This window comes from Camponotus vicinus, unplaced genomic scaffold (assembly GCF_025532165.1).
Source record: "Camponotus vicinus isolate PSW18456_S1 unplaced genomic scaffold, iyCamVici1.0 SCAF_8, whole genome shotgun sequence".
In the NCBI taxonomy this organism is placed as follows: domain Eukaryota; kingdom Metazoa; phylum Arthropoda; class Insecta; order Hymenoptera; family Formicidae; genus Camponotus; species Camponotus vicinus.
In genome coordinates this window covers 6,476,303-6,490,314 of record NW_028141980.1, presented here as the reverse complement: position 1 = coordinate 6,490,314, position 14,012 = coordinate 6,476,303, and the positions used below count along the sequence as shown (strand labels likewise).

The window sequence follows — 14,012 nt, the reverse complement described above, 5'->3', positions numbered from 1 at the left end:
TTTAACTAAAATTTTTTTATATGTATTAATTTTTAATTTTTATATAAATTTTTATTTTTTTTTTATTAATTTCTAATTTTTAATTTTGTATTATCATGTCCTTTTTTTTTTTTCAATTAAACTTTTCAGGATATATGCATATGATTATTGCAATGTATATGATTGTTCATATTTTCAACGATTTTTTATAATAGATATATTACAATTCATTTAATATCATTTTTCTTTTACTATTGGAAATAAAAAAGAAATGTATATTTTATAGTGAAAATTTTTATTCAGTTGGCGCAACTTTTTAATATTATTTGTAGGAAATTAAAACAATTATTTTGTACAATTTTTTTTAGTTAAAATATTTTAAGTTTTTATTTTCAATTAGCGTAATTTTTGGATATCATCATTTTTCTAGGATATAATGTAGAAAATTAAAACAACATTTTGTATAACTTCTTTTGGTTAAAATATTTTTATAAGTTTTTATTTTCACTTAGCGCAATTTTTTTGATATCATTATTTTTGTAGGATATACAATTTTACACAAAATTAAAATAATTTGTAGAACAATTTTTTACGGTTTAAAATAACACTATTTTGTGCAGATTAAAATAACTATTTTGTAGATTAAAATAATCCTATTTTGAAGATAGGTTTTTTACAGTAGTTTTTTACAGTTTTAAAATAACACTATTTTGGAGACAGGTTTTTTATAATAGTTTTTTACAGTTAATAATACACTATTTTGCAAATACATATACTGTTTTTTACGCGGACTTAGCACCTTTTTTTACCTTTTTTTTAAAAGGGTAATTTTTTTAGGGATATCACTCTTTTTTGTACTATATGTTAAACATCTTTAAATAAATGAGCAAAGAACCCGCCACCACCCCCGTCATATTTCATTAAAATTCGACGGTCCTCTTTGCTTACTATATAGATATTCAGATCCTTCAAACTTCTTTGCTATTCTTATTGCAAAAATAACGGATAATTACAAATCAATACGTCATTAGAAATCTACATTTATTATTCACAATTAATACTTATAAATCCATTAATGAATAATCGTTGCTTTGCTTATCTAATTTATCATTGAATATATAAATGGAACGGAGAAAAAGTGAGTTATTTAATTCTATTTTTAATAGTAAGGAAAATAAAGACAAATTATCAAGAGACACGGTAGTGTTGGCAACTTACCTAAATATTTTTTCACAGTTCATAAATAATGCAGAATATGAAGCAGTCTTCACGAAATTATTGTTGATACATTACAACATTCTTTTATATGGGACTGATCGAAATACAATTATTAAATAATTAAATATTAATCACAAGTTAGATATTACATAAATATATTTTTAATAAAGAATTTTTTAACTGCTTCTTTATTTTATAACTTTCGATATATATTATTTACTAGCCATCTTCTGTAAAAAAAGTAAGTAAACATTTTTAGCACCTCTAGGCCACTGTCTTTTTTTAACTTGAGCATCATTAGCTTCGATCCAAATATTAGATGTTCCTTCTCTGCACATACTTATATAATAACCTTCATCGATACTTGAGCCATGATCAAATATAGCATTCATCACTTTATACAACTGTCCATCTATTAATACTTTAGTTGTTGGAATAGCACTCAAATTAAAGTTGTGTGTTGCTTTCATTAATTTATTATCCTGTGATAAAAATATTAAACGAATCACAACTATCTCTTTTGTCAATATTATTTCATTTTTTAATATTATATTACTTTCAGTACAATATTCACACGATTCATTATGCGACTGACACCAATGTGAAAACGTAATATTTAACAAATCATTAAGATTATAACTTTTCTTTTTCAAGTTATTAATAGGAACAGAAATAATAATATTATTATCAACAATAGTTTTTGTATTATCACAAATTTTACACCGTCTAATAGAAGTTATTTGATGCCTCACCAAACTTTTTATACAATCATATTTTTCGCAAAGAGCCATAAAAAAATCAGATGCATTTCGTTTTACGGGACTTGAAAAATATTCTCCTAAACATTGTCGTATTGCGTATGTATTTAGATTACATATTCCATTTTCATATCGATGCATTAACACACGTAAAACATCTGATTTATCACAATTGGACAATTGCTGCCTAATGGCATTTAAATTCAATAAACACTGTAATACTGCATTTGCATAGCATGAAACCTTATCTGTATTTTGGAAACCATGCATGACCCAAGCAGTACTTTGTCGAACATTTTGATCTAAACTTGATTTTTGAACAGAAGCAACTACTTTTGGTAACGCCCATAAAACATCTTTCACTTTGTAATACTGTTCCTTTGACATGGCAATAATTTCTGCTTTTGGTTTGTGTATCTGTTTTAGACGATTATATTCAATAATTGCGTCTTCGCTAGCTATTACCGATGAAGGATCGAAGTTAATTAAATATAATCCTTCTAAAGATGTTACTCGCGATAATGCAACGTAAGTTTGGCCACAATTAAATACAGAGTTACCAATGTCCATAATAGCACTTTGCAAACTTAATCCTTGGCTTTTATGAATAGTGATGCCGTAACTCAAAGATAATGGAAATTGTTTTCTGACAACGTACGCTCTATCCACTACCTCAAATTTAACACTTACTCTTTCAATTAAATATTCTAAACCTGATGGTAAAAGAAGTTTGATCTTTTCTACGTAATCATTATCTTGTACAACTGAAATCACTTTAGCAATTGTACCGTTTACAAGACCCAAACTAGCATCAATATTACGCCGTATCATAACTTTCGCTCCAATTTTAATTATAATTTTTTTCGAAAGCCCAGCTGTTCTAGAATTATCATCATCATTATTTGATAATACTTTTAATACTTTCTTTTTTACATATGAAATACAGTCAATCGTGTCTTCAGCAATTAATATTATTTCTTTAGAAACAATGCGGCTTAACATTGCATCATTGAGAACATCACACATATGACAAGTGGGTAGTAAACAAACGGTGTCTGATGACAGATTGTTAATGAAAGTACATAACTCATTTAATCTAGATTCGAAGGAATCAGCTTTAAAAGAAATTTTTTTATTTTCCAGAATCTTACAATCAGATTTTGTTAGTAAACCGATACGAATTCTCGACAATAACTCGCGGTAAGAGTCATCTCCTTGCTGGCGCATATTAATTGTCAATTCATCATAGTCAAATAATGTAGTCCATAAATTAACCGCATTTAAGGAACTAAGATATTTAGCAATTTTTTCATTTGATAAATGTTTAAAAATAGGATCATCTCGTACAGGAGGTAGTTGAAGCAAGTCTCCAAATAAAAGAATATGCTTTCGACCAAACCAACCATCATCGCAATCACTAGTGTCAAATATTTCAGATAATCGAAGATGTATATACATTAAAGTCAAATTAGATATCATTGACACTTCATCAATTATAAAAAGAATAACATCTTTAAGATCTGCTCGTAAAACTTTCAATACATGATCAGATAGTTGTTTATATTTAGGAGTATGACCATGTTCAACGGGTAATTGAAGCAATCTATGAACTGTCAAACCATCTATATTAAATGCTGCTATACCAGTAGGTGCTGCTACAGCAGTATCTTTGTTGAGATTTTGTTTTATCCAGCATTTAATAGTCTTGATTAAGAAACTTTTTCCAGTACCACCTTCTCCGCTAACATATAATCGTAATACTGATTCATCTGACTCTACAGTATTGATAACTTTATCGAATACACGTTTTTGATCCGCATTTAATTTTGCTATCATTTCAGATACATCAATTTCGCGAACTGCTTTATCACCAAGATCTTTAAAATCTTGCATTGCTTCACCAGCCTCTATATTTTGAACACCTATCGGATTTTCAGGATCATCCTGAGACTGTTGTTTTTGTAAATCGTCGTCTAGGCATTGCTGAACTAACTGTTTTGCGGTTTCAAATGCTTTTTGCAATTCTTCTAATTTTTCATGATATCGCAACGCTTCTATAAGATGCAGTTTTTCTTTGTGAAACGATTCGGCATAAGTATCGTCTCCGTTTCTAAGATCTTCTAATTTTCGCCATGGTTTAAACATAAGTAATAACGAAAAGAAATAATTTTCTGGTTGTGTATTAACATTAACTTTATAATGATCAATAAGATATCCACGCTGTCGTCGCTTAAGATATTTACCATTATCTATTTTATAATACTCAACATACTTATTTTTAGGTTTGATCTTCGAGATATCATACCACTGCGCAAATTCATAAAGAGATATATTTTCTAGTTCATTTGGTCTATGTGGATAAAGATCATCTACTAAAGATGGATAAAATATATCTATAGATTCAGGATCAAGAGCTTCAATTTCCTTGCAGTTTTTTATTCTTTTACGTCGTATTTGGTTAACATCTAACCATTTGATAGTTGTATTTCGATCAGTTCCATACAAAGGAATACTTAACAATGTATCAGCAGCTTCTAGAGCTCCACATTCTCTATTATTCATAAATCGCAAACCCATATTCCAAAGACGACTTGCTAATGATTTGTTCTTATTATTTTCAATATTAAGAACAGAATCAGACAACTCACATTTTCCCGCTTTATTTATATATTTAGTAATGTACCAAGTAAGAAGCGATGATTTTTCACCAATAAATTGTATATCCATATTACCTTCCCATGCAGTAAGAAGAACAGGATTATAATCATTAATATTAACTTCATTATCCATTCGAGGAAGATCATAAAGCCTACTTTTATGTTTCAATTGTTTTCTACCTGCTATCGAAGTTGCCACATCTCTCATATTGAAAGTTTCAGTAACGGGACGAGGAAATCCAAAACGACACCGACGAATAACTTTACGTCCTACTTTTTTAGAGCGAAGACAATAATCGTTATGTTTATGTCGCTGATGCGTATCAACACGTTTATACAATAATGGTGAAATATTTTCATCTGGCATTTTGCAGCTTATATATTGTAAAATAAATTTGGAGACTTCTTCAATTGTAGATTCACCAAAAATCGGTGCATTTTTAATCCAAATTAATAAGTGGAAATGTTGTATACCTCTACCTTGGTATTCTCGTCGCCAAAAATAGTGCGTTACTTCTCCAATTGGATGATCTTTGGAGCTAATGAAGTCAAGCATTGCCCGAAATTTATTATCGAGAAACCTGGACGTTGATACAGAATCTTTAACAACAAGTACGCTAACGGATAAGGAAGCATCATGCCATCCATTTACTTCACGAATATATTCACCCAAATCTTCCCATAACCATTCACTCGGACTTAGTGTTAAAAACCATGTCGCAGGTCCGTAATGCTGCGTCATACACCTTAAATTACTTCTCGGTTTACGCCAATATTGTTCCGTATTTCGAAGTGTGGAAAATATTGTTGTTAGATCAGATTCCAACTGTTCTTTTGACATTGCTTCTAAATACTCTGCAGCCGTATAACGAACTTGAGGATTAGTTACATTCAATTTATGATAAATTCCACGGCTTAACTGACGCATATTCGCATTATTCAACAAATAAAATAAGTATTGTTGATTTAATCTGTACTGTGGATGTTTAGATGTCAAACGACATTTAATAAATTCATGATCATGAAGTTTAACTTCCCTAATCTCATGTTGTCCATTAATACCAAAAGGGTATAAATCTGGAAAACACATTAAATCTAAATCTTTTTCACGATTATCCAAAGGCGCATTCTGAATTTTTATCATTTGATACAAGTCTGCCGAAGTTTTATTTGCTTTCTTTTCATATAAGGGATAAATAGTATATTGTTCATAATAGCCGTCATTTTCATCAGTAACTTGAGTTAACATTGCCTTCTGCTGATCGTCTAATGTAACTTCTACATCATTTTTCGTTTCTTCTACCAGATTATTTAATGACTCATTGTCAGATTCGTCACCTAATGTCGCTTCTGTCTCTTCCATTTGAAACTCTGAACTTTTTAATTGTTCTAAAATGTTTAATTCATTATGATCATTTGGCAGTATAATTTGGGAGTATAAAGCATTGTTGCGCTTTAACCACGTTAAAGCGTCAAATATTTTTTTAACATCAACCATCTCTTCCCAAATAATCTTTGATTTGGTCGGAATACCTCTAACTAAAATATATAATTCGTTATTAATATTTATTGGGTCAGTATTCAAACATAATTTATTCAACGTCTCCTGTAACGGAAGTGGTAAATGAAATGTTCTACCTTTAACTTTTTGTACCATTTGCCTTTGAGGCAACTTTTTATTAATAACAGTTCCCATTTTGACGACAGTTTGAAACGCTTTAGCTCTCTGTATAATCATTTTTTCAAATGTATTAAGAGATGATATTACTTTGGGTACATCATTTGTAAGGAGATTATTCAAGATGCAATACGCAGGCATTAAGCCTTTACGAAATTTACCTGCACAATAAGTACATATATATTGCGCATTATTTTCTTGTTGTTGTATATGTGCCATTAAACCTCTCCAACTTTGAATATTTATTTGTTCTCGAAGAATATTGACTTCAGAAACATTTCTCTTATAACACAATTTTTCGCATGATACGCAAGCATGCCGTGGTGTGTCTGTTGACCGCTTAACCAAGGCCTTAAACGCTTGATGATATTTAAAAATAATATCATCATCGCTCAGAATTGTATCTGCCTGTTGATGTTTGTACATATCTGCTTTTTCTTGTGCAGAAGTTACAATTTCATTTAATGTGTTTAAATCAGCATGAGTTAATGCTTCATCCAGATTATCCATCTTTCGATAAAAATCTGTAAGCTGATAAATTAAACGTTTAATATATCTTACTCGTGGAAAATGAGGCGATAATAGTTGAATTGGAAGAAACATTCCTTCGCAAAGTGTTAAATCAATATGGCAGCTACGCGTATGGCCCAATTTTTCATTTGAAATTTTCATAGTACATTTATGAATATTTTCTATCAATTTGGGTACATTCTTTAAAGTACATGTATTTATAGTTTCAAGAAATTTCTGATAACGATTAATTAAAAATGGATCGTCAGTTTTACATGAAGTATTGCACGACCACGATTTTTTCGCTTCTATTTCTATCAACGGTAATATATTTACTACTTGTCCTTCTGCATTCATTGCCAAAGGTTCCAATGCAGTTTTTATTAACGGTAGATTTGCTACTTTCTCTTCTGCATTCATTACCAAAGTTTCCTTTGAAGTTACATGACGATATGTAGAATCAATAAAATAGTTTTCAGATGAGGCTGTATGGCTCGATTCGCCACATAAAACATCTAATTTCTCTTCAACTGTGGAACATTTTACGGCTTGAGTCAAACTTACTTCTGTTTTTTTTTTAATCAAAGATAACATTTTGTAAATATTACGAAGATAACTTCTTCTAACATGCATACACCAACGTACGATTTTTTCGGCTTTTAATCGTTTTTCGATATGATTTTTAATACCGAGTTTCTCAACAATATTTTTAGTAAATGTTTCTAAAGAATGCTGAAGTTTTATGGTGTTTTTCGACCAAAACTTTTCATATTTTTTTATAATTTTTTTTCCAACATCGTTATTTTTTATTGCAGATTTTTTATTTTTCTGATAATATCGTTTGTTATAAAGCCATTTGCGATTAGAATCTAATGCTTTTTGTCTGTCCTGTTCACGCTGAAAGTTTATAGAATAACGTATGCGTTTTTGTTCACATTGTCTTACAGAATCCTGTTGATATCGACATCGTTTCTTACGGCGATTATTTTCTACATCTTGTTGATATCGCTGTTGTTGTTTAGTACGATTATTTTCTAAATCTTGTTGATATCGACATCGTTTCTTAAGGCGATTATTTTCTAAATTTTGTTGATATCGACATCGTTTCTTAAGGCGATTATTTTCTAAATTTTGTTGATATCGCTGTCGCTGTTTAGTACGATTATTTTCTAAATCTTGTTGATATCGACATCGTTTCTTAAGGCGATTATTTTCTAAATTCTGTTGATTTTGACGCCGCTTTAATGCACGATTATTTTCTAAATCTTGTATATATTGATGTTGCTGTTTAACGCTACTATTTTCTAAATTTGTATATTGGATTGAAGGCAATTGTATTTTCATGCAACTATTGGTTATTTCTTCCTTAGATTGATTAATATCAGCAAGTTTTTTTAACTGATTTTCTTTTTGTTGCTTAGTTTCATCCTTTGTATATTGATGTTGCTGTTTAGCGCAGCTATTCTCCAAATTTGTACATTTGATTGAGAGGGATTGTGTTTTCATGCAATTATTGGTTAATTCTTTCTTAGATCGACGAATATCAGCAAGTTTTTTTAACCGATTTTCTTTTTGTGATTCAGTCTCATATTGCCGTATACTACGAGCACGAGCAGCTTCTATTTCTCTGAATTTTACTATTGCTAATGGAAGCACTTTTTGAGGAACATATCGTGGATCTTGAGGAAAATGTTCAATTATATTTGATTCAAAAATTTTTATCAAATGTGAACGCATTAAACTATGATTATATTTTACTCTTTCAGGTTTAATATTAAATAATAATGAAATCGCAAATGCTATTGCAAAAACACCACAATCGTTACCATTTGGTTGTTGTTGCACAGTAGGAAATCTAACAAGACATTTCTCAAAGTCATATGTTGGAAATAATCTTTTTAAAAATTGTTCATGATGCTTATGCAGTCTTTTAGAATTTAACGAATCATAAATAAATATATATTTTGTGTTATAGTAACTACATACCCAATGTCCGTCAAACGGAACTGATGAACTATGCAATATTTGAATATGATTTTTATCTTTTGGCATAGATTGAATAGTATCAAGACACTGCACTCGCCAGGTTTCGACAGGTGTATAATCTGAACAATTTTGTAAAAGATGACCAAAATGTTCCATATGAATGTCAGTTAACCAATTGCCTCGAATAATTATATCTTTTTCTCTAGGCATTAAGACTATTTGTTTGTTTATCTTTACAGACATTTTGTATATATAAAGTAAACGTTTTTTATACAAACAACAACTTTATATAGACTTTATAAAAACTTTATATATATTAGTTTTATTTATGTATAATACCTTTTTATGAGCACACAGCAACTCTATAACGGCGCACAGCAGCCTTTTATTGGCGCACAGCAGCCACTTTTTATAAGCGCACAGCAGCTCTATAACGGCGCACAGCAGCCGTTGTTTATAGGCGCACAGCAGCCTTTTATTGGCGCACAGCAGCCACTTTTATGAGCGCACAGCAGCTCTATAACGGCGCACAGCAGCTCTATAATACCGCACAGCAGCCGTTCTTTATAGGCGCACAGCAGCCTTATATAAAATAAGTTAAAAAATAAAATTTTATACTTACCTCTATTCTCAACGAAGAAAAGTGAAAAAACCTGCGTAACACCCTATATAAATATCAGTATTGTACAGTATATCACATTTTCAACATCTTCCTTAATAAAAATAAAATACATATCTCTTTTTAATCCTTCAATTGTGCGATTTTTCACGAATCACGTGGAATTTTAAGAGCTCCTAATGAATTAAACGGTACATTCTCGTTTCGCAAAAAACTGAGTTTTTGCCAGAAAGATATCGAAAAGATTAAACAATTAAGTATTGTATTTTGTTAAAGATCGTGCGCAACGGCTGAAGGTTTAATCAATACTTTAAATATCCAATTCATAAGTTATATCACTTAAAATATATCCAATATATAGAAATTTAATTTTGCAATAAATTTTGCAACAAGCAAATGTATGTGCAATTTAAAATTATTTTAATAATTATTTTAATAATTATTTTAACATTATTTAATTCTAAAATACGTAAGATTTAAAATTCATTATAATTTATGAATTTAAATATTACAGGAAGTTGTTTTTAAGATAATGAAGCTATTACTTTTTTTTTGTATATTTAAATATATTGAAATTGTATGAAATTTAAGATTTGCAATTATAGAGATATATTTATAAAAATAGATATAAAAATATTGATCTTTTAAAAAATGTTTATAACTATTTGCACATTTAATTTCTAAATAGTATTTCGATAAAACTATAACAATATGACAAATTATCTTAGTAAAATATATTTGCAAAATTAAATTTACAAACACATTGCATCTGTATATAGTATTTATTTGTTAGACATAAATTATTAATGTATATACTTTTACATATGCAAAATAACTTGTATAATACATGCTTTACGAAATAATTTTAAACAATAAAAATCATAGAATATTTATGGAATATATTATTTAATAAAGGTATGTAGATAGGGTTCAAATGTATAAAAAGTAATGTGAAATGATTACTTGACGAATTACCAGAAGAATATAGCCACACTTCTTTATACAGGGTGAGCCATTTTAATTAACGCACGCAATTATTTCGGAAACAAAGCATTTTAGAGAAAAATGTTTCAGACAAAAGTTTTATGGTTTCGAGGGAGCCATAAGATGGTATCATTGGTTTGACACTGAAGAGTTCATTTGCAGGTCACGTGAAGGTCACTTCAATTTTTTTAAACGGAACACCCTATATATTTTTGCACACTCTTGTAGCTTATCTCGAGAGCTTTCCAAAACACTATAATTAAGTACCTTTTCGTTAAGTACTTTTTGAGTTATGAGGCTTGAAATAATTTCTTAATTTTACATAAACCGTAAAATATCTTGTAAAATATTCATTTTTCGATTATCTTACCTTAATACTTTTACGTACAAAATAATGAGAGGAATCAATTGGTGTAAAGAAAACACATAGTTGTTTTTAAGAAAAAATATGGAATTGTTAATTGCAAATTACATATTTTTTCTTCAAAACAACTATGTGTTTTCTTTAGACCAACTCAAAAAGTACTTAACGAAAAGATACTTAATTATAGTGTTTTGGAAAGCTCTCGAGATAAGCTACAAGATTGTGCAAAAATATATAGGGTATTCCATTTAAAAAAATTGAAGTGACCTTCACGTGACCTTCAAATGACTCTTCAGTGTCAAACCAATGATACCATCTTATGGCCTCCTCGAAACCATAAAACTTTTGTCTGAAACATTTTTCTCTAAAATGCTTTGTTTCCGAAATAATTGCGTGCGTTAATTAAAATGGCTCACCCTGTATAAGCAAATCCTGCAATATTTAAATTAGATAAATAATTTTGAACCCTATCTACATACCTTTATTAAATAAAAATGTTTATAATATATAGAAACATTATTCTTATTGCTTTTCAACAAACTCAATTATTTTGTAAAGTATGTATTATATTTGTTAGACATAAATTATTAATGTATATACTTTTACATATACAAAATAACTTGTATAATACATGCTTTACGAAATAATTTTAAACAATAAAAATCATAGAATATTTATGGAATATATTATTTAATAAAGGTATGTAGATAGGGTTCAAATGTATAAAAAGTAATGTGAAATGATTACTTGACGAATTACCAGAAGAATATAGCCACACTTCTTTATACAGGGTGAGCCATTTTAATTAACGCACGCAATTATTTCGGAAACAAAGCATTTTAGAGAAAAATGTTTCAGACAAAAGTTTTATGGTTTCGAGGGGGCCATAAGATGGTATCATTGGTTTGACACTGAAGAGTTCATTTGCAGGTCACGTGAAGGTCACTTCAATTTTTTTAAATGGAACACCCTATATATTTTTACACACTCTTGTAGCTTATCTCGAGAGCTTTCCAAAACACTATAATTAAGTACCTTTTCGTTAAGTACTTTTTGAGTTATGAGGCTTGAAATAATTTCTTAATTTTACATAAACCGTAAAATATCTTGTAAAATATTCATTTTTCGATTATCTTACCTTAATACTTTTACGTACAAAATAATGAGAGGAATCAATTGGTGTAAAGAAAACACATAGTTGTTTTTAAGAAAAAATATGGAATTGTTAATTGCAAATTACATATTTTTTCTTCAAAACAACTATGTGTTTTCTTTAGACCAATTGATTCCTCTCATTATTTTGTACGTAAAAGTATTAAGGTAAGATAATCGAAAAATGAATATTTTACAAGATATTTTACGGTTTATGTAAAATTAAGAAATTATTTCAAGCCTCATAACTCAAAAAGTACTTAACGAAAAGATTCTTAATTATAGTGTTTTGGAAAGCTCTCGAGATAAGCTACAAGAGTGTGCAAAAATATATAGGGTGTTCCGTTTAAAAAAATTGAAGTGACCTTCACGTGACCTTCAAATGATTCTTCAGTGTCAAACCAATGATACCATCTTATGGCTCCCTCGAAACCATAAAACTTTTGTCTGAAACATTTTTCTCTAAAATACTTTGTTTCCGAAATAATTGAGTGCGTTAATTAAAATGGCTCACCCTGTATAAGCAAATCCTGCAATATTTAAATTAGATAAATAATTTTGAACCCTATCTACATACCTTTATTAAATAAAAATGTTTATAATATATAGAAACATTATTCTTATTGCTTTTCAACAAACTCAATTATTTTGTTAAGTATGTATTATATTTGTTAGACATAAATTATTAATGTATATACTTTTACATATGCAAAATAACTTGTATAATACATGCTTTACGAAATAATTTTAAACAATAAAAATCATAGAATATTTATGGAATATATTATTTAATAAAGGTATGTAGATAGGGTTCAAATGTATAAAAAGTAATGTGAAATGATTACTTGACGAATTACCAGAAGAATATAGCCACACTTCTTTATATAAGCAAATCCTGCAATATTTAAATTAGATAAATAATTTTGAACCCTACATACCTTTATTAAATAAAAATGTTTATAATATATAGAAACATATTATTCCTATTGCTTTTCAACAAACTCAATTATTTTGTAAAGTATGTATTATACAAGTTATGTTGTATATGTGAAAATATATACCAATTTATAACAAATAAATACTATGGATACAATGTGTAAAAAATAAAATAAAGTAATTACCTGACTGAGTCCACAATAAAGTGTATAACGACACTTGTTTGTAATCAAACTTCCTGTAATATTTTAATTAGATTAATAATTTTAAATTTTATCTACATACGTTTATTAAAACTAAACGAACAATATATACAGTTTTTGCAACTTTTTAACGGATAAAGTTATTATGTAAAGCATTATGTAAAACATATATATAAGTTATCTTTTATATTTATTTCTAATAAATCAATACTACTTGTATGTATAAAAAGTAATGTGAGAGGTAATTACCTGATAAATTATCCAGAAATATTATATATAACCAGTGTGTAATTGTGACACCAGTGTGATATTTGTTTATAACCAAACTTCCTGCAATATATAAAGTAGATTAATAATTTTGAACCCTATATCTATACATACGTTTAATAAAACTAAATAATAAATAAACAATACATATCATAAATATATCTTATATATAATTCTTTCTAGTTTCAAATAGATCAAAATATTTTGTAACACTGCATATATATCACAAGTTATTTTATATTATTATGTATAAGATCATATGCATTAATGATTTATTTATAATAAATAGTATGGATGTAATGTAAAATAATTACCTAATTAAAATATTAGAAATGTTATCCAAGAGAAAAATATCACGTTCTTATTACTATTTATTAGCGCTAATATATTCACTTTCTGAACATTGGCAATAATATATAAACATATTACCAACAATATAGAGATTACAATAATATAATTATCACGCCCTCTATGATAACGTGAGCAGACAATGCATCAGTATTGTCAGATTTGGCGCTTAAAAACAAAGTGATGGGGGGCGCGATCACCAAATCTAATAACATTTAATTTTATACGTGCAATTTTGTTGTGTTTACACAAGTGATTGCCGATTGAACAAATGGCCTTATAGAGATTCATTTCTAATTAGTTTTATGTTTACGGAATAAATGGCAACCATTGTGCTTTCTCTTTGAGACACC

General features: G+C 28.6%; 1 protein-coding gene across 1 annotated transcript; it reads right to left on the bottom strand.

Annotated features, from left to right (window-relative positions):
- Positions 1 to 1,355: 1,355 nt before the first annotated feature.
- LOC145975374 (uncharacterized) lies at positions 1,356 to 6,852 on the bottom strand. Its single transcript, XM_083105824.1, has one exon. It carries the CDS (start codon positions 6,798 to 6,800, stop codon positions 1,410 to 1,412), a length of 5,391 nt encoding a protein of 1,796 aa, XP_082961950.1. The 5' UTR covers positions 6,801 to 6,852; the 3' UTR covers positions 1,356 to 1,409.
- Between the last annotated feature and the right edge of the window lie 7,160 nt (positions 6,853 to 14,012).